At 43.6% G+C, this 23,017-nt stretch overlaps 1 protein-coding gene across 1 annotated transcript in view; it reads left to right on the top strand.

The window, feature by feature from the left end:
- MCHR2 (melanin concentrating hormone receptor 2) overlaps positions 1–23,017 on the top strand; it is a 516,813-nt gene that overhangs the window by 357,098 nt on the left and 136,698 nt on the right. The window contains exon 4 of the mRNA XM_063919680.1: positions 16,656–16,850. Within this exon, the coding sequence (XP_063775750.1) occupies positions 16,656–16,850 (195 nt within the window). The remainder of the gene's footprint in view (positions 1–16,655; positions 16,851–23,017) is intronic.

Here is a 23,017-nt window from a genome sequence, read left to right as displayed (position 1 = left end):
TAAAAAGGTTCCATATTGGATGGATGGATTCATTTAGTCTACGTGGTAAAATTCTATCCAGCTTGTACATCCACATGGCCTCTCTTTGTAGCAGTTTTTTTGCTCAGTTTCCACCTTTATTCAATGGAGGAATCCAGTCTATAATCATACATTTAAGTGTCACCAGTGAGTGTTGTGCTTCTTGGAAATGCTTAGCAACAAGCTTTCCTGTTATCCCTGTGGTAATAGCCATTGACAAGGACAGTTCAGGGTATGAATGACATGATCAGTTTTACAGGTAACTTGAAGTTTTATCATAATCCTGCACCCAATATGTGGATGATGACTGAAATTACCAGGAGACTTGCTCCTACATGTAGTACAGTTAGCACAATGGAAGTATCCAGGTTTATGTGCCGGTAAACAACTTGATGTATCATGAGTCATAGTGAGTTCAGGGCATAGCAAAAGGTCCTTTAAATTAGGGCCCCTCTTATAACCCCTCTTAGGTATACTCTTGTTCAAAGTAGAGCCAGTGGTAAATATTGGCCAGTGTTTTTTAATTGCCTTACATACTACTGGACCAGAAGTGTCATAGGTGGTAGTCACCACAGATGGGTTATCAGAAATCCTAGGATCTTTTCTACTATTTCCATCATTGTAAATTTTTATAAGCTTTTTGAAGACAACATGACACAGTGAAGTCACAGTAACCCCTTTGGGTAAACCGTGGAGTCATATCTTCCAGTTGCTACTCAGCTGTCATAGGGTCAGAATTGTTTTGTAGAACTCTGAGATATTAGGACACTAGAAGGTTCTGTTTCAATGAGCATGGATGATGGCTTTCCTTACATAAAAGAGTATTCCAATCAGTGTTTTTTCTGAATAGTCTGTGGCCATAGCAAGTGGCTGTGGTGTATACTGTTACATCCAAAAAATCAATATGCTCACTATGAAAATTAGTAGTTACTTACACGTAAGTGTAATCTCAAGTAATCCAATAAAACTTCCACAGGTGGTGAGGCTATATGTGTTTCCATCAGTGACCTTCTAACAGTCTCAATGCCCTCACAGTGAGGGATAACCGTATACAAAGACATGTCCATAGTCACTAAGAGTGAGTCTTCAGAGCTCAGTAAAGTAGTGATACCCGTTATAAAGTCATTAGTATCCTTAAGATAGCTATAAACCTTCCTGACACATACTGTAGCTGGAGAAAACTGTCAAGATATTTCACCACAGGGGAAAATAATGAATTGCGAGCAGAGATGACAGGCCTCCTGGGTGAGTCAATTAAGGTCTTATGTATTTTTGGCAACAAGTGTAGAATAGAGCAGTGTTATGTGTGTTTGTCCGGTTTCGTTTTGTTCTCTTGCTATGTATGTGTTTCCCTACCACTAGGGGTCACTAGGCCTCCTGACTCTGTGGAGTTGTCAGGTGCCTGATAATTAATTAACATGGACAACACCTGATATTGGCCTATTTAGGCTGTCTGGGCCTAACAGGCATTACTACCCTTAAGGAACCTCTGTACCAGTTCAGGTTATCCTTCTAGTATTATTTCTGGACTTTTCTAAGTCTTCTACTTAATAAGTGATTCATCTTCATATTATTATGAATACCTGCCATTGTCTGCCTGTTTGCATATTATCCTGTGTCTGCATTACCAAGTGGAGTTCTTTGTTTGTTCCTGTTTTTCATTCATTAAAATGCTTACTGTTTACTGCTACATTGCTTGGTTGTGTTTCAGCAAAAACTCCAGAGGTTAATCCTAACAGACAGATAGAAATATCTGTTTTAAGAAAGTTATAGATCTGTTAATCTGTCTATCTATTAGCCAAAGCAGTTTCCAGCAGGGTGTCATGTCAGTTCTCAAAGTACACAGTCAGGTCACCCCTTAACCTTAGATAAGTGGAAGCATCAGAAATTTGTCTCATGGCTTCTTTGTAATATGCTGTGGTACCTAATTGCCACCTAAGCAGTCACTGCTCCTACCTTTTATTGGCAATGGGGCTGCCGCTGCGGGGCCCGGAGAGGGAGAAGTGAGAGCCGGCACCATCTAGCTGTGTCCCAGCGCCTCTACAATGGACCTGGCAGGTGCCAGGATCTGCGCATGTGCACAAGCAGTGGCTTGTGTGCGCATGTGCATACCGCCATCTTCTAAGGGCTGCATTGGCAGCAGCCCGTAGAAGCTGGGTAGGGCTGACGATGTGGCAGGGAGTGGCTTCCTACAGGAAGCCAGCTCCCTGCTGTTCACAGCTCAAACTGGCAGTCACGGAGGGAGGAAACACCTCCCAATGGGACTGCCCATCCTGCGGGTGATTGGCAGGTAGGACTTCCAATGGGATGTCACTGCCAGTCACAGTGAAGCCAGTGCAGTCAAGCCAGTGAAGCCGATCAGGTGGCAGATTTTACCTGGGGGGCTGCAGTCCTGCAGCCTATAGGAAAAATCTGCCACTGCACCCAAGTATTATGTTTTATATCCCTCAGTGTGGCTCTTTCAAGGTGGCTCAAGTTGTATTTGATCCTCTGTTGTGTCTTAAGAGACTGTAAATAAGAGAAGGTCTTCATAACAGGGTTTTGTGAGGGGGTTCATAGTTACCCTTTTTAAAAAAAAAAAGAGATCTGTTCTGGGTTAAATCCTAATAGCTGCTAAAGCTGTTATCACACATTCATGGAAACAAAACACACCCTTCTCTCTCCATGGTTATTATTGAGGTCCAGTGCAGATATCAGATTATTAAACCTCCTAATGGCGCCTGTGTGTCTTGTGTGCATTTCTTTACAAAGCTTATACTGTACCATGTGACACCAAACTCTAAATACACCAATCTGTAAGCCAACCCCCTAAAATTTACTGGCAAAATATATAAAGTAGCCCCACACAATCCTGCCTTCTGTTTTTCAAGATTGGGGTACCCTGTTCCAGTATTTCCTCCTATCATCTCATTAAGTGGTTCAGTTTGCATGAATATACTTCAGAAATTAAGGCAGACCCCTCTTCTATCTGATTTGTTTTGTCTAACAGGAGTGGTTCTGAGCAATATGGGAATGGATCCATTACATGCTCTAACTGTGACTGTGTTGTTTGGCAGAGTTTTCTGAATGTTCCGTTTCCATTTAGCCAACTGTATGTGAATTTATTTTCAAATAAAGGTGCACCCACTCTTATTTGTTTCTACTCTCTACCTCTCTAAAATTTTGAAAATAAATAATAAAAGAATTGTTTAAATATAAATTACCCTGTTAACAAGTGCTCTTAATTAAGCATTCTACCTATAGTAGTTGCATTGGCAATCCTAAAACTAGGTACTGTACACATCATATATTTATTTATTTATTTATTTATAGATATGATTGGTCTACATGCTTGAATTAGGCAAATATTGGGGCAGATGTATTAAGCCTGGAGAAGTGATAAAGCAGTGATAAGCGGAAGGTGATAACGCACCAGCCAATCAGCTTCTAACTGACAATTTTCAAACCCGTAATGATTGGCTGGTGCGTTTATAACCTTCCACTTATCACTTCTTTATCACTTCTCCAGGCTTAATTCATCTGCCCCATTGTTACATGTGTGAACAGGAAACACCTATTCATTTCCAAATCCAATTGTTAAAATGTGTTTGCTCTACCAGTATACAGCTATTGGCTATGCTGCGCATATATGCTAATAACTGGCATTGCATCTGCTGAGGTCTCCTGCAGAGGAAAATCTAAATCTTAGTGAGTATCACAAATAAATTATATTATTGATCTTATTCCCATACTGGCACTATTCATGTACAATAAGCAAGGGAATATTAGCACGGTTTGCTCTGTTCCTAAAACATACTGTAAGCACTTGGCCCAAGCATTCTGTAATGACAATTAGATGTGACCAGTGAGGGTGTGACGTGGCGTTACACAGCCAAATATATAAATATTTGTTATTTCAAATAACTGTACTGAATACAGAACACATTCTACTGATCAGTTTACAATATGGAGAGAATTATAGTGACATTTATACAAAGAACATTCTGTCACCTCTATAGAATGCAAATTGTATTCTGTGTTCCTGGCTCCCTATCAGTTGCTGCATCCTTCACCTTGTGAGATTGATTCTGAATCTAAAGGGGGGTACACACGGGAAGATGTGTGCTGAGCGATCTATCACAGACCGCTCAGCACACATCTCTCCCCCAGCGGTGAAATGAGCGCTCTAACTAGATTGTGCCTGCATGCATGCCAAATCTAGAGCCGGCAATTGCGATGTGCGGGGCCGCGCATCGCTATCTCTATGGGGCATACACACAGTGAGATCCGTGCTTAATTGATTGCTTAGAAATTAAGCACGGATCTCTCCATGTGTACCCCCCTGAACAGATAAGTTTGCACAGATCAAATTGTGCTTTTTTTTTTAGCGCAGTGCATGCAGAGAAGTGAATGTATGCATTGTTTGCCTATCTGAGTCAGCCGGATCTGTTTTTGCTTAAAATGAGACTTAAGGCCAGTACTCACGGCCTGATGCTGGAGAGATGTGTGCTGAGCGAACCGCTCAGCACACATCTCTCCCGGCGCTCAGCACAGCGCGATCTATGCTGAGCGTGCGGGGGGAGACGGGGGGCCGCTCACTTCACCCAGCGGGTGAAGTGAGCGACCCGCTAGATTGGCCTGCATGCAGGCCAATCTAGCAGCAGCGATAGCGATGCGCGGGGCTGCGCATCGCTATCGCTGTTAGGGCTACACACGGAGCGATCTTGCTGAAAATCTAAGCAATCTGGTCAGACTGCTTAGATTATCGCTTCGTGTGTACCCCCCTTTATGTTTATATATAAAGCCCATTTTGGCCAATGTAAATGCCACAGGGAAATACTGATTGTGTTTCCTATAGGCGTGCCATCCGCCACTAGTTAATATAACACATATATTTTGCTAAATTATTCTAAAATATTCCTAAATGTCCTGTAGTAAGCAAAGTATTAAAAAAATAGATGTGTGTATTGTAGAAAGAAAACATGAACTAAAATTGGTCAGATATATAGAGTCTGTATTGTTCCTCTTAAATAGATAGTAATTCTTGTGGTGCTATTTATTACTATACAGTCCCATCATTTATTTCTAAGTAGCTGAGGAGGATTATTACTCCAGTCTCACCCCTAGATATTCAGTCTTTTCTAATGGGATGAAGTTAATATCCCAGCAGTCACTATCCCGCCTGCCAAAATACCGATAGCAGCATCATGACTGTCAGAATCTCATCAGATCCTGACGATAAATACTGGGGTTATAGTTAGGGATAGGCTGCAGAGTGCAGTTAGGGTTAGGCTGCTGGACAGGAGGGTTAGGTTAGGCTGAGGGAGAGGTGGGTTAGGATTAGGTTTAGGGTAACGGTGCATATACATGGTGCAATTTTACCTCCAATACAGACTATATAGTCCATATCGGAAGTAAATATAGTGCATCTCGCACCATGTGTATGCACCTTGCAATGCCGATGCACGGTACCGCGGGATCGGCATAGCAATGAAATATAGTAGGTGCAGGTAGGGTCAATACTGTCTGTACCGGAGGCTCAAGGCTCCGGCGTCAATATAATCAGTATCGGCTGCCGCACAGTTCGCACCGTGTGTACGCAGCTTAAGTATTAAAATACTCACCGGGTTCCGCAGGAATTTTGAATGTTGGCATGCCGCTGTCAGCATTCTGACTGTTGGGATGCTGATTGCTGGGATTTTGAATTGATACCATATAATTTCTAATATATTTTAATATACCCTTCGATAATAATCTGAAATGGGTGCTTCTCCAGTATTAACATAGGGTATAAACATGTCTGCATCCCTTATATTTATTCCTCAAAGCACATACAGGTATATGTTAACTGAAGCAGTCTGAATTAATGCTCTTTTGTAGTGATGTTTTCTTACTCCTTATAGTGGGGGTTATTGAGGTCACACAATTTCCCCATTCTCTGCACTAATGCGCATGCCCAGGTCCCGTCCTGCGCGTACGCGGCCAGCAAATTCAATCACATAGACTGCGAAGGTCTCTACCTGATTGACAGGTAGAAGCGTTTGCGGGGTGGGCAAGAAAAGTGGGTGCAGGTCGGCGGTGCTTTCTGGGTGGCTGCATGATGTCACATGCATGAGTAGGTGGGGAAAATGAGGGCGGGGCGGCGGTGTTTTTGGGGTGGCCATCCAGCATGCAAATGTCCACCAGGAATGTGATCACAATTCCTGTTGCATCACTGAATTAGTTCACACCCATTACTGCGCAGCCTGGCTGTGAATGCAGACGCAGGGTGGCCATGTTTTCTGTTGCAGCGGCTGCGTGTGATGCCCTGAAAACGGCCACATCCCGTCATTTTCACCGCGTCACCACCCCTGATTGTCCTGCAAACGCCTATGCCTGTCAATCAGACAGAGGTGTTCACATCAGTGAGATGTGATAGCATCTCCCTGGCCTGCGCACGCGCAGCGCAGCCCCTACGGCGGGACTGGGAGGGATGTGATCGCATTTGAGCAGTGTATGCTGCTGAATAAGGTTTTGTGTTTGCAACATATTGAATGCAATGTGTCTTTTTTATTGTTACATTGCAGAGGTCAACCTCCCAGGTTCATCCAGCTGCAGTCATCTTGAATGTTTGTCTGCACATTTATGTTTTATTGATGGATACTTATCTCTATAGATTAATAGTATTTAGGGTCGTATTTTGTATGGATCGCGTCATTGATGTGATCGCATACTGAACTATTAATCCCTAGTGCGCACGCGCTGCAGTCATAGTGTGTGTGCGCACACAGTGAGATGTGATCGCATATCACTTATGCAAACGCCTCTGCCTTATTGACAAGCAGAGGCATTCACGGGGCAGTCTGAGGTAGCATTGCGGGGGTTGTGATGTGCTGTTGGGCGGGCATTTCTGAAATGGGGGTGGGTTCATGGCAGGCGTATGAAGTCACACGCGGCCGCTGTGACCTTAAAAATGGCGGCTCTGCTCCTGCCTCTGCAGCCTGGCTGTGAAGGCAGGGGGGCATCCACAAAGCAATTGAATTGCATCGCTGCCGGGTATTTGCATGCTGGGCGGCCTTGCTCTGTACTGGGTGGCCTGCAGCATGCGATCACAACCAATTGCAGTTTTGCTAAAATAGCAAAACTGCAACTGAAGCTGAGTTAGGTCCTTAATCTGAATTTCAAATAGTAATGACAACATTTTATATATTGTCTGTAGACACAAATGAACCTCCAACATTCAAACAGCTACTGCAGACTTCTCAACCCCCCCCCCCCCCCCCCCCTCTCCCTCCCCCCAATCTGCACACTGTAGCTTGTTCTTTATTCACTAACACTTATCTCTGTGGGGGAATACTGTTCAGCTTCAGTTTCTCAAAGTCATCACCTTATGAAGCCAATTTATAATCTGTTATTCACTAATCACTCTTCATTGAGTAATTTGCATATTAATGTTTATATTTATGTAAATTAGGTTTTTATTTTAACTAGAAATTGTTGCCTCTTTGGTATACAGAATATGTCATACAACTGCTTCTAGAAATCTTACTGGGAGATGAATCTTATGTCAGTGGTCTTATGTAACATACCATTAAATGTTGCTGCCATTCTCTTTCATATAAAACTGATTAGCTATATAGAGAACTAGTGAATATCTGAGTGTATCATACCTAGTACTTATGATTTCATTAATCACAGTAAACACCCTTATTGTCTTCAAGCAACACACACGCAGAATTTATTCTATTTTGTGTCAAGTGTGTAGTTTTGTATAATAAAATACTACAGTGCCTTATTTGTCTATTCTTCTCACAGACCAAAAGCCTGGTGGAACAACTGAACTTAGAGCAGAAGCAGCCACCTGTAGATTAGGGAGTTTAGTGTATCCAATTTAAAATACTGGAGGGGTTTAAACTAAAAAACTCCACCCCTTTCGGGGCTAAGGCCATATATCAGGAGTGGGGAACCTTTGGCCCGCATGCTGCTGTTGAACTACACATACCAGCATGCCTTGCTACAGATTTGCTATTTGGCCATGCTAAAACTGTTGCAAGGCATGATGGGCTGTGTAGTTCATCAACAGCTGGAGGGCCGAAGGTTCCCCATCCCTGCCATATATATTAGATTAGCTGAAGGCTGCATAAGCATGAGGCCATATAAGAGCCCAATTTTTTGATTGATTGTTTATGACTAAGCAGTTGTTAGGTAGATTAGTGTTTTCTCTGGTATTTTTCCTATAGGATTATAGGGCTGTCCGTGAAGGGTTTAGGGGTTGGTCTCGGAATAATATATAAGCCATAGTCATGTGCCTCAGACTTCCTCTTGCCATTTTGGAATGCCCTCCCGCCCGCCCTGATTATAGGCCCTCATTCCGAGTTGATCGCTCGCAAGGCGATTTTAGCAGAGTTACACACGCTAAGCCGCCGCCTACTGGGAGTGAATCTTAGCTTCTTAAAATTGCGACCGATGTATTCGCAATATTGCAATTACTAACTACTTAGCAGTTTCAGAGTAGCTTCAGACTTACTCTGCCTGTGCGATCAGTTCAGTGCTTGTCGTTCCTGTTTTGACGTCACAAACACACCCAGCGTTCGCCCAGACACTCCCCCGTTTCCCCGGCCACTCCTGCGTTTTTTCCGGAAACGGTAGCGTTTTTTCCCGCACTCCCATAAAACGGCCTGTTTCCGCCCAGTAACACCCATTTCCTGTCAATCACATTACGATTGCCGGAGCGATGAAAAAGCCGTGAGTAAAAATACTATCTCCATTGTAAAATTACTTGGCGCAGTCGCAGTGCGAATATTGCGCATGCGTACTAAGCGGAATTTCACTGCGATGCGATGAAAAATACAGAGCGATCAACTCGGAATGAGGGCCATAGTTTTTCCTGCATCTTGTCTTTCTCGGTGGGCTCTTGACAGCCAGATTGGCGGGAAGTCGCTACCAACCAGCGGTCAGATGGGCATAAGTGGTCATTGTGGGGCACCCTCTTTAGAAGGACGGCAGGTGTGTCCTTATTTTGCGGTTGGACATTTAGACGTTCCCCTGCGGGAACCGAACGTTTGCCAGAGAAAAGAGTGGTGAGTCCTGCACAATGCGGGTTATGCAGGGAGGAGGCGGTGTTGTGGTTTAGTCCCCTCCTCAGTTTTTGTGTTTCAATCTAAATGACTGGAGCTGGTGTCTGGTAGCGACTTTTCCTTTGCCATCCTCCAATATAAAATCAATTCAATTACAATTATAGTTTAAAGAACAGGTCAGCGATCAATAAATATCGTCTGACCTTTTACTAGAGCTAACCGTGTCCGTGTCGTTATTTTAGTGTGTCGTTATTTTAGTGGTAAGCTAGCTTAAAGAAGTGTTTATGTCAATCGCAATAAAATTATAAAATTTTATATATAAAATTTTATATATAAAATTCATTGGTCTATTTGATTGTCCGGTTATGCATGCAGACACCCCTGCACTGATTGGGATGAAACCAACGCAAGGTGGACTAGTTGGATCTTGGCCAGGTTTTAGGGGGTTAGGGATCTCATTCGGACTTCATGGCAGAATGCGCTGGACAGAACTTTAACCCAAGGAGCCTGTTCTGGGCCTTCCACTAGTTGGATTTGGAAGAAAGCTTCACGGAGTGGTAAAATTGTATCCAAGAAGACATACTAGGGGGTTGAGGTCCCAATTGGACTTCCCAGTGGTGTATGCTGTGAGGAATTTTGACACAGGGAGCCTGTTCTGGGCTTTCCACTGGATGGACTTGGAAGAAAACTTCATAGAGTGGTAACATTGGATTCCAGAAGACATACTAGGGGTTGGGGTCCCAGTCAGACCTCCGGATGGTGTACACCAGACACAACTTTGACACAGGGAGCCTGTAGTAGGGCCTTCTACTGGATGGATTTGGATAAAAGCTTGCATGAACTGTAAAAACTGACATAAATGACCATAATTCAATGACCTGAAATAACTGACAGAAATGGAGGTGGGAAGACAGAAAATGTTGTGTACTCAAAAGCCTTGGAATAGCAACATTGATATCAGAAGGAAAACTTTACACCCATCTTTCAATGGAAAATTGATTATAAAATTGAACAGAAAGAAAGGCTGGGGATCAGGGCTACTGGCGACACCCCCAAAAAAAGGATGACACTGGGCAGCCACCTCAATAGAGTGTTGGAAGAGCTACTAAGCTACTAATTCTTTTCAATATGTTGACAGTTACATCCAACTCATTGATAACTTAATAACGGGAACATTTAAACCCATGCAATGGGTACTTCAGCTGGTATATAACTTCTATATAAATGGCCAAAACCTTAACAATGGAGGACATTTTTCATACTACCTCCTTGTTAGGACATGAGCTTTACATTCACAGTAGCTCAGGGGCGTAAGTTCAAACAAGTTGGCCGGAGGCGAATTAGACAATAGCGTGCTCCCTCCCTGCTCACACACAGCCACATATACACACACGCATACAAACATTGCCACAGAAGCAGACAGCCACATACTGTATATACATACACACAGTAAGCCACATATACACACACAGCCACATATACAGACAGCCTCCTCATCTATTGCAGATATGAATGAAAGGCATCTTCCAAGAGAACCTTCCTAAGCAGCATGAGCCATTTGGAGGGGGAATTGTCGGAATAAGAAAGCTGGTGGGCTGCAGGAGACGGGCAGCAAGGCTGTCGGGAGGGTAGATGCTAGATTCAAGTGGCCTAAGGGACCTTTTACGTCAGGGGGCGGAGCCACAACACAAAAAGGAGGAGCTAGGCCAGTGGGATAGTTCCTCTACTATCCACACCACCAACTATTACCTTTAGTAACCCGGTGGCGAGCGAAGCGAGCACGCGAGGGTACTGTTCGGGTACCCTGTTCGGCCGTAGCTCCTCCCCCTGGTGACGTGTCTCCCCCCCTAGTGACGTCAGAAGGTCCCTTCTCCCACTCCGATTTAGAACCAACCCTGTCGGGTGCCTGACACTATCGGCAAGCACCACCTCCTCCCAGCCACTGAGATTTTAGAATGATGCTGCTGTGCACTGTACTGCAGCGTTGTCCATACACATAGTGGCTGGTGCACAGAGACTGGAGGGAGCTCACCAGAGGCAATGTAAAAAGGTCAGGGTGCCCCTTTCTGAACTGGCGACTGACTTCATTGTCTCCAATACTTTCGCCACTGCACACAGCCACATATACACAAACAGCCCCTTACACGCACAGTCCCATACACGCACAGTCCCATATGCGGATATGCACAGCTCCATATGTGCACGCAATATCAAACTGGGCTCTAAATTTATAAAAAGTAAATGTAATTATATTAATCACCATCTGATGGCTGCCATCACAAAGTGGATCTGGGTATCCATCAGCCAATAGGTACTATAAATAGATAAACTAAATAAAACAATAAACAGATTTAAAAAAAAAAAAGATAAAAGAAAAACAAAATAGATATATAATGAAGGCGCACAATTGAATGGACAAATAAAAAAAAAATTCTAAAAAATTATAATAAGCAGCTGCTGGTTTGATTAGCAAACACTATTGTTTATTTATTAAAAACTGATATTTATTCTATGTGGGACACACAGTGCAATGATTTCCCACTTGTTCATGTATGCGTTTGATAAATCACTCTTTTAATGATCTATTTTTAGCAAACATATTTTAATATAATTAAAGAATAGTATTTTTTAATCAAACCAGCAGCTGCTTATTATTTTTTAGAATTTTTTTTTTTATTTGTCCATACAATTGTGCGCCTTCATTATATATTTTTTTCTAGTAGCATATGTGCACACGCACACAGCCTCATACTGTATATATACACACGCACACACAACCCTATATACATACACACATACATAAATTCATACTGTACACACACACAGCCCTATATACACACACACAGCCCCATATACATACATACTGTACACACACACACACACACACACACACACACACCTATATACACATACACAGCCCCATATAAATACATACATACATACATACATACTGTACACACACACACACACACACACACACACCCCTATATACACACACACACACACACACACACACACACACCCCTATATACACACACACACAGCCCCATATATATACATACACACTGTACACACTCACACACACACACACATAGCCCCATATACATACATACATACATACATACATACATACATACATACATACTGTACACACACACAGCCCTATATACACACACACAGCGGCAGAGGAAGATAGAGCTTCCGGGAGACAGGCTGGGGGACTGTCAGGAGGTAGGCGCATTGCCTGACAGTCCCAGAAAACTCAGCCTCCGACAGTCGTTGTGGAGTGACACAGTGCTGCATTGCAGCGCTGCTCTAGATGGGATGCGGTCAGCACATTACAAGTGGCTACCGCACAGACGCAAGACGTGGAGCTAACCAGAGGCAATGGAGACGGTCGGTCCGTGTGCCCCCCTCAGTGCTGGAGCCCGGCGGCGACCGACTCCATTGCCTCCGGAACTTCCACCACTGCAGTAGCTACGCTCAGTGGCGTTTACCACTCCTATGAATATCCTTCATTTCACTTCTTACTTTATTACCTACTGCTTGTTCAAATTAGGGCCCTAATTATTACAAGTTGCCATGTTTATCTGGTAATTATCACCTGTTATTACCACTATTTACACCAATAATAGATTAATTGCCACAGTAATTTAACAAAAATATAATTCCAGCACAGCACAACAGACAAGAGGTGAACAGATTAGATCAGGAGTAAGCAACTGTGGTACTCCAGCTGCTTTGAAACTACACAGCAGGACCTGTGTCACAGTGTTTCTGTTAAGGTATGTTAAAATGGTGGCAGGGATGAGTAGTTGGAGTGCCACAGGTTGTCTACCCTTGGTTTAGATAATGGTCACACTATCGATATTCTACTAACTCATCAATGGGCATTATTATTATTATTACATTTTATTTATAAGGCGCCACAAGTGTTTCGCAGCGCCATACAAAGGACAGTACAGGGAGACAAAACTTAGCATTACAGTAAATAAATAACAGAAATAGAGTACAGGTAACAAAGAGCACCACACATTCTCAAGACATAATACAGCTAAGATGTAAGTATTGAGGGAGTGATCATCGTGCTAATAGGGACTGGTGGCCATAGATGGAGATGAGTCTTTACTAGCAGGAGAAAAAACAGGTAAAGATGGTCGCTGAGTGAAATGCTGTCGAGATGAGGGCTTAGATAACAAGAGGAAAGAGGGCCCTGCTCTGAAGAGCTAACAATCTAGTGGGGAGGGGCGACAGACAATAACAAGAGGTGCAAGCAGGCGGGAGGTAGCCTGATGGCAGTATGCAAGCAAGGCTGAGATGTTCACGGCATGAGGCAGGGGGGTGGAGGCGCGGCCTCAGGACTGGGTTATGCATCGGGAGGGTATGCTTTGATGAATAGATGGGTTTTTAGTGCCCGTTTGAAGCTTTGCAAGGTCGGGGAGAGTCTAATGGAGTGGATGAGTGCGTTCCACTGAAGGGGTGCAGCACGGGCATAGTCGTGAACATGAGCATGGGAAGCAGTGACCAGGGTGGTGGAGAGGCGACGGTCATTGGTCGACCGTAGGGGGTGGGAGGGAGTATGAAGGGAGAGGAGGTTGGAGATGTAGGGAGCAGTGGAATTAGAGATGGCTTTGTATGTGAGGGTGAGGAGTTTGAAGAGGATTCTGTAGGGGAATGGGAGCCAGTGTAGATTTTGTCGAAGGTGAGTGGCAGATGTGGTGCGGCGGGAGAGGAAGATAAGCCTAGCTGCGGAGTTCAGGACAGATTGGAGAGGAGCAAGATGGGAGGCCAGTGAGGAGAACATTGCAGTAGTCAAGTCGTGAGATGACCAGTGAGTGGATAAGTTTAGTTGTACTCTGGGAGAGATATGGCCTGATACGAGCAATGTTGCGTAGCTGGAACCGACAGGTGTGTGCCAGAGCTTGGATGTGGGGTGCAAAGGAGAGGGAGGAGTCAAGAGTGATGGCCAAGCAGTGGAGTTGGGGAACTGGGGAGATGGTGGTGTTGTCAACAATGATAGAGATATTGGTCGGGGGTGTTGCTCTGGATGGGGGAAGATGATGAGTTCAGTTTTGTCCATGTTGAGCTTCAGAGAGCGCTCAGACTTCCAGGAGGAGATTGCGGAGAGGCATCTGTAAACCTGAGAGGGGACAGCGGGGGACAGATCAGGAGAGGAAAGGTAGAGTTGTGTGTCATCAGAATAGAGGTGGTATTGAAGGCCAAAGGAGGGGCGGTAGTTAGTGGGTGATGAGGGGTCGAGGTTGGGTTTTTGGAGAATAGGTGAGACCAGAGCATGTTTGAATGGTGCGGGGAAGATGCTGGTAGAGAGTGACAGGTTAAAGAGGTGAGTAAGGTGGGAGCAGGCAGTGGAGGAGAGGCAGCGGAGAAGACGGAAGGGAAGGGGGTCCAGGGGGCAGGTGGAGGGGGGGAGGATAAGATGAGGGAGTGGACTAACTTTTCTGAACTGGGACGGAAGGAGGACAGGGTGGGATAGATGGAGGGGAGGGATGATGGGGGCAGGGGGGTAGCAGAGGGGTGACGACGGGAGATGTCGTGGTGGATGTCCTCAATTTTGGAGATGAAGAAGGAGGCAAAGTCAGTGGCAGTGAGGGAGGATGGGATGGGAGGAGGAGGGCGGTGAAGGAGAGTGTTGAAAGTTTCAAAGAGATGGCGTGGACAGGAGGACTGAGAAGAGATGAGTGCTTGGAAAAAGGACTGCTTGGCGAGGGAAAGAGCAGAGCTGTAGGAGGAGAGAATAAACTTGAAATAGCGGAAGTCTGGCAGAGAGTGAGATTTCCTTCAGGAGCGTTCAGCGGAACGTGAGCACTTTTGTAAGAAACGTGTTAGTTTGGTGTGCCAGGGTTGGGGTTTGGAGCGGAGGAGGGGGACAGAGGAGGGGGGAGCCACAGAGTCGAGAGCAGCGGTTAGGAAAGAGTTATAGAAGGAGGCTGCCTGGTTGGGACAAGTACTGTACATTGCATTTTTAGCCACAGGAGGGAAGGAAAGAGTGTCTAGCCTACCAATATTTACCAACTTTTTCACCTGTATTGTTATGCCTTGGTGCCCCTGGTCTATGTATCCTATTCCAATTGTTCTTTCTCTCTGCTGACTCTTTTCCTGATACCCCTTCCTTCCCTTAGGGGTCTATTTACTAAGCCTTGGATGGAGATAAAGTGGATGGAGATAAAGTGTCAGCCAATCAGCTGCTTACTGCCATTTCACAGCCAGGGATTTAAAAATGACAGGTAGGAGCTGGTTGGCTGGTACTTTATCTCCGTCCACTTTATCTCCATCCAAGGATTAGTAATTAGACACCTTTATTTACATTTTAATGCCTTTATTTATCAATGAGTGATACATTTCACTGTGAGTGATAACTGCACCAGCCAATCAGCTCCTAACTGCCATGTTACAGACTGTGTTTGAAAAATGACAGTTAGGAGCCGATTGGCTGGTAGAATTTATCGCTCATTGATAAATAAGGTCATATGTCTTTACTTGCTATCCCTGTTTCAGATCTCTTCTCATACTGTACTTGCTCTAGCTGTTTAGTGTACTTTTGTGGGAACAGGATCCAAATGTTAGCTTATCATCTTGTAAATCTTGTCACATCTAGTGGAACATTCCTTGAGCCATTAGGCAACTGAGGTTGCAGCTTCAAACCATTTACTATTTCTTTCTTTATATTATTAACTCCCCCACATGCCTGACAGCTGTACATGCTCCTACACTGAGCAAAATGTAGTTACATTACGATACAGATATTCACCTATAATATAAGTACAGTAGTTCACAGTGAGCTAAATGGTAGAGATCTTCACTAATCTACTGGTTTAAATTAAAGAATAAATACCTTCTTCTGTAAAATTACACTAATCTATTGCAAGATTTGTGCAAGATATGTTTTGATAAATCAGTATCATTTACTCATTCTTTAAATTACTGATTCTTCACTGGAAACATGTAATGTTTTTTTCAAAGTAAAGACCATCATACATCAGCGACCTATTGATGCAATGTTCTGACCCCCAATGGCCAGGTCGTGGAATTAGGAATATTAAACAAGTTTGAAGATCTTGATTCCTTGGTCGGGATTGTTAAATCTTGAACTTTTAAAATGAAGACTTTCCTTGATTCCCCGACAGATCGCTAGGTTATTGATGGCTGTGGATCAGAGGTTCCGGTCAGGGAAATGGTGTTTAAATATATGGGGGGCTTTAGGTGCATCTTCAGATTGCACCTTTCCAGAACAGATAATGGATGTGCATTGGAAGTGCCATCTACACACGCCAGTGTGGGCATGAGAGAGGTATCAAGCCTTGGAGAGTAACAAATAAGAGAAGTTGCTACTAGCAACCAATCAGCTCCTGTCATTTGTCTAGCACCTTTAGAACTTCTCCACGTCGTCACTCTTTAAGGCTTGAATATGTTCCTTATAGTGAAACTGATACCAGTAATTACTTTATTTGCACAGTGGCTGTCTTGGCTCCTGATTGTGTAAGTATTCAATAAAAACACCTGGGAAATAATAATTTCATGCTCTGTATAATACAAAGTGTCCTTTCTCATTTCACTTTAGTCCAAATATTTTTTATGTTACAGATATATGGCTCTTGTGCAGCCATTTCGTCTTACAAGCTTGAGGACAATATCAAAGACTATTCGTGTGAACATACTTCTGTGGGCGGCATCTTTTGTTGTTGTGTTCCCTGTCTGGGTCTATTCCAAGGTCATTCAGTTCAAAGATGGATTGGAAAGCTGTGCATTTGATCTTACAACACCTAATGATGTTCTTTGGTAGGTATGCAAAAAAATAATAATGAGCAATTTTCCTCTCAATTAAATTATACTTTAGAAAAAGCTTTAATTAAAGCTCCCAGCAATGTATAAAGGTTCTTATTTTCTTAATGTGATCCTATTGATTGTTTTTCACTGAACAGTTACCCTTTATATGTAGCAACTTATCATTCACATTATTTTCAAATGGGCAGGCTAGAAGAAAATGTATCATGATCAATATGATTTTATATAATGTTGGGTACCACATATACAACACACTATATTGTGTAATTCCGAGTTGATCGCACCAAGCAACAATTTGCAGCCCGTGCGATCAACTATACCCCGCCTACGGGGGAGTGTATTTTAGCATAGCAGGGCTGCGAACGCTTGTGCAGCCCTGCTATGCTAAAAAAGTTTCCTACAAAACAAGACCAGCCCAAGACATACTTACCCTGTGCGACGGATCCAACGATGATGGGCTCGGCTTTGACGTCAGACATCCGCCCTCCGTTTGCCTGGACACTCCTGCGTTTTCCTTACCACTCCCCGAAAACAGCTCCAAACGGTGAGTTGCCACCCCAGAATGCCTTTCTGCAGTCAATCGCCTGCGTTTTCCTTAACAATCCCCGAAAACGGCTCCAAACGGTGAGTTGCCACCCCGGAACGCCTTCCTGCAGTCGATCTTCTTGCGGTCGCCGCTGCGACCGCTTTCTTCATAGTCAGTGTCGTTGCCCGGCATCGGCCGTCACCGGGCAATGACACACGTGCGCATTACGGTCCCAGTAGTGACCCGGTCGCAGCTGTGCAAACGAAAGCACGCTACGATCGAGTCGGGATGACCCCCTTAATGCAAGGCCTTGTCCTCACTGCTGTTTTTAAAAATGTAAAAATGCAAATTGCATTTCATATATTTTTATACTAAAATTGTCATTGACGTTTTAAGCTTGCTGTAACCCTCCCCTATGAGTTTACACATAGTAAAAAAACATAGAACACAATGCATTCTAAAAACCAAACCGCAAACAGAATGCTACAGTAATGCTAGTAAAATATGGCTGTAGGTATGATGTATAATGCATTTTAGCAGCCATAAAAAATGCTAGTAAAATGAATATAATGTATGGTATGGGCCTATTAGATTAGGTTTACTGAAAGAGCATATGGCTAAAATGTCATGACTGTGCTCACAAAGACTTACCTGTAACTCACCAAGAACTGATACCAATAAGTGCAAATTGGCAACAGCAGTTGTTAATATATTATTTACAGAAATTGAGACAAGTAGTAATCATCCTATCATCACATGACACCTGTATATCCCTCTTTACAATTCTCATGTATAGCTCATAAATATATATAAAAATATACTTTTTACATAACCATCCCACACTTAGGACCTGCCATTCTTGGTTACCATGTACCATAGTTTTCCAGAGATATAGCAGCTAACAAATCCAATACTGTCCATGACCTCTGTATTCCTGCTATGACATATGCTGGAAAACTCAGCTTAAACTAATTAACCCACTAAAAGGCTATTACAAATGAGTAGGAGTTAGAGAGGCCAATCCCGGGCCAATTTTTCAATCCCAGGTATCGGGATTGAAAAATGGTCAATCGCGGGATCCCCGGGATTGGCTTTTCCCTGTGTGGCCGCCCCCATCGACCTGCCCCGCACACATAACTCACCAGAAACCGGCGGCGGGTGGGACACATCATCAGCTCTCTCCCAGTGGCTCCCAGCGGCGTGTGACGGTGCAGCGTGACCTCTCACTGCACATCACGCTGCACTGGTGAACTGGGAGGAGAAAGCCGGGCAGCACCTGAGTGTCCTGAGGACGCTCAACGCTGATCCCTCAGTCCCCGGGATTGGAGCTTCCAATCCCGGGATTGAATCCCGGCCGTTTCTTGCCCTACATCCTGGGATCCCGCCGATCCCGATCCTGGGATTGGCCTCCCTAGCAGGAGTGTGGGATATTCATTGTCATTTCCAAAATTCAGACTAACAACACCCCATATCCGAATCCGTATATACGAGGGTGGTTCAATAAATGAGGTAACAAGACCTTGTATTGTGTACATTTAGGAAACTCGTACATATACATATAATTAATGGTATGCAGATTATTGTCATCTGTGGTGGACATGATTGCCATCCAGATCGCTGCTCATCTTGAACGTCTGAACTGGCGTCATCAAAATTATACTCAATTTAAAACAATGATTATGCCACTCAGTGGTGCAGCCCCTATGAAAAAAGTGAAGACCCCTCGCTGGGCTTTAAAAATGCACACAAAAAAAACATGTTTTTTTTCACAACATGGCGCAAACACAAAATACTGGATGTAATAAAATCCTTACATGAATTAGTAGCTTTGATAGACGACCCAAGTTTCTAATATTAATTACACTAATTGGTGAAGGTATCCTCATAGTATGGATGCGTCGTCCTATACTGCAGCACTCCCAACAATCTGCTTTATTTATAAAAGGACTTTATAGGTATGGATAGATAAACCACGATTGTGGATGGAGTTTCTGCCAGCTGTTCACCAGCCGTCCAATAATCCACATAATTATCATCTCAAAGGAAAAGAAAAAAGGACATAGGAGGTCATTCCGAATTGATCGCATGCTGCCATTTTTCGCAGCGCAGCGAACAGGTTACCACTGCGCATGCGTATGCACAGCAATGTGCAGGCGCATCGTACGAGTACAAAGCGGATCGTTGCTGGGCGATGGATTTAACGAAGAATCCATTCGCACAGCCGATCGCAAGGAGATTGACAGGAAGAGGGCATTTGTGGGTGGCAACTGACCGTTTTCAGGGAGTGTTTGGAGAAAAGCAGGCGTGTTCAAGCGTTTGCAGGGCGGGTGTCTGATATCAATTCCGGGACCAAAAAGACTGAAGTGATTGCAAGGGCTGAGTAAGTCCAGAGCTACTCAGAAACTGCAAAAAACATTTTCATCCCGCTCGGCTGCACACGCGTTTGCACACTTGCAAAGTGAAAATACACTCCCCGTGGGCGGCGAATATGCATTTGCACGGCTGCTAAAAGTAGCAAGCGAGCGATCAACTCGAAATGACCCCCATAGTGCAGTATTGGCATGCACAAAATTAATTTATTAATCCTAAACACTCACAATAAAAAAAAAATATTAAAAGCATGTAAACCACAATAGTGGATCGTGGGTGCGTATGCAGTGTACCTGCAGGCAGAGTGTACACTAATTACGGCAAATGTGCAGCAAAAATCCACTGCTGCAGGTAAAAATGACAAGGGACCCATCTTTATAACGGATATGAGGCGCAGACTAATGGCAGTGAAGGGAATATGTGGTCTGCCTGCTCTGGCCTGGTGGAAAATTAAAATGTAATAAAGGATTTTACATATGTGATAACCTTGCTTATTGCTTATTGAACCACCATTGTTTCCCCAAGGTCCTTTGACCAATCTTCACTCTTTACCTTCAGAAGTGACTTTTTATTAAATGTAGTTTTAACTAGAGCTGTACATTCAAGTTCTCTAAAAATTCTAATCCACACAAAAAATGTTTAAATTCGAACCAAACAAAAATCCAGTTCAGTTCTCCCAAGGAGATCCAATTCGATCCAAATCCCGGTTAGGATCTTTCCGTGGTTCAGAGTTCAGATTTTAAATCAAAATTTTGAGTTTTTGATTGAAAAAAACATGTTTTTATATTGCTTTTTATCAATGATTTTCCAATTTTTTTAATAGATTTTTACCAGACCCAGAAAGCGATTACAAACCATTACACTTGCCAGAACCAAAATACGGTGAAAAATTAGACCCAAAACATAGGTGTTTGCGTCCATCTCTAGTTTTGACCAAGCTCATTTTATCTCATATGCCTATTACACAAATCTTGTTACAGGCTCTTTTATATATTCACAAATGGCTATTCTATCAAAATACAAATGAACACTAGTTAATTTTATGAAGTTGGAACTTCTGTGATATACTGTCAAATTGTCAGTATATTCCACATGATCATGAAGAGGAAGGACAGAAGACTGTTTTGTTGGACACTCTTATTTGAATTACTTATACTAAAATATAACTTTATTTGGTTAAACATAAAAACAAATTATTTAATACAATATACAACATAAATACTTCTGTGAAAAAATAGTAAAATTGAATATTTTTTGCTCTATTGGAGGTATTCCACCAGGGACGTAACTACCTGTGTGCCAGTGGTGCCTTGCCCACAGCACACATGCATCATGGGCACACCATCTGGCAGCACAACCCACACAGCTGCTCTCTCTCTCTCTCTAGTCACCACCGGTCACCGACTCTTGCCACTGCAGCGCTGCCCTATACAGTATGTGGTGTGCGCTCAAATCCTTTGTTACTTAGCGCACCCACTGTACAACCTGCAGCAAAGTAGTGCTGCCACCAGCTTTGCCTTCTCCCGGCCCCTGGATCAGATGCTCTGCCTCCAGCCCCCATGCAGCCCCAGCTGACTCCCACAATGTGCTCGGCCCTCCCTTATGCTGTCGGTGGGTTGCGGAGGAGTACGGAGAAGCTGAAAGAAGGATGCATTGGATGGTGGGCAGGAGCGGGGACAGGTGAGGAAACCAGTGGGGATGGGGAGGAGAGACCGAAGCTGGCAAGTGAGGAGCAAGTACTGTAGATATGTGCCCACATGTTGAAACCCCCCTGCCCGCCGGCACAGGTGACAGGTTTGGGGGGGTTTTGAGACAGAGGAGCTCAGCTGCAGGCTGTACCGCAGCAGCTGCAGCTGTCCTTTACACGGAGAGGCTGGGCTGGTCCCCACTGACTGCACTAGGTTTGTGTCCCATATGTGGAGTGGGGTGGGGTGTTTTGCAGATCATGCAGGGTACATGTTTAATAACAGATGCTGGCCAGGTGAGCACTCAATGTCTTCCCTCTTCATGTCTGCCTCTATGCCCATGTATGTCTCTCTCTCCCTGTGTCTGTCTCTCTCTCCCTGTGTCTTTCTCTCTCCCTGTGTATATTTCTCACACTGTGGTAGTCTCTCTCTCCCTCCCCCTCTCTCCTCATGTCTGTTTGTCACTCTTCCTCCCCATGTCTCTCTCCCTCTCTCCTCATGTCTTTCTCTCCCCATGTCCCCATGTCTTTCTCTCTCACCCAATGCCTCTCTCTCGCTCTCTGCAATACAGTATATATGTATTATGTATAAGTATATAAAATCATAATAAATCATAATAAAGGAAATATTTTTAAAAGTCTGATATACAGGTTGAGTATCCCTTATCCAAAATGCTTGGGACCAGAGATATTTTGGATATGGGATTTTTCCGTATTTTGGAATAATTGCATACCATAATGAGATATCATGGTGATAGGACCTAAATCTAAGCACAGAATGCATTTTTGTTACATATACACCTTATACACACAGCCTGAAGGTAATTTTAGCCAATATTTTTTGTAACTTTGTGCATTGAACAAAGTGTGTGTACATTCACACAATTAATTTATGTTTCATATACACCTTATACACACAGCCTGAAGGTCATTTAATACAATAGTTTTAATAACTTTGTGTATTAAACAAAGTTTGTGTACATTGAACCATCAAAAAACAAAGGTTTCACTATCTCACTCTCACTCAAAAAAGTCCGTATTTCGGAATATTCCGTATTTCGGAATATTTGGATATGGGATACTCAACCTGTATAAACAAATCTGGAAACACCTCCCCCCCCCCCCCCCACCTAAAAATCCTGCCTTGGGTCCAAGTTCTGATGGCAGGATAACATCTCTTACAAGCAGAGCATCTAATCCATTTTTAAATTGTTAGTAAATTCACTACCTCTTGTGTAGGGAATACTACAGCTTTACCACCCTTACAGTAAAGAACCCTTCCTTTTCAAGTATATGATGTCTGAGGCCAGGTACTTACTGTAGCAATAGCATTTTAATTAACCATATAGAAACCATACAGCGATGGGCATCCATGCATTACCATGTGTGCTATTGCTAGTAGTAAAGTCATCTCCCGCAGTGTGCATAGATGCAATGCCACACACACACTGTCTCATAAGTGGCTGTGCTCTATAGTGAGTGTGTTTGGGGGCACACTGCACGCTGCTGTATGTTGTGCTATTCTCTGCGGTATTGGCTGTGCTGTGTCCAGAGTCTCTCAAGGGGCATTGCTCTAAAGTG

The sequence above is a fragment of the Pseudophryne corroboree genome, chromosome 4, assembly GCF_028390025.1.
Source record: "Pseudophryne corroboree isolate aPseCor3 chromosome 4, aPseCor3.hap2, whole genome shotgun sequence".
NCBI classification, from domain to species: domain Eukaryota; kingdom Metazoa; phylum Chordata; class Amphibia; order Anura; family Myobatrachidae; genus Pseudophryne; species Pseudophryne corroboree.
This window is presented reverse-complemented; position numbering and strand designations above follow the sequence as displayed.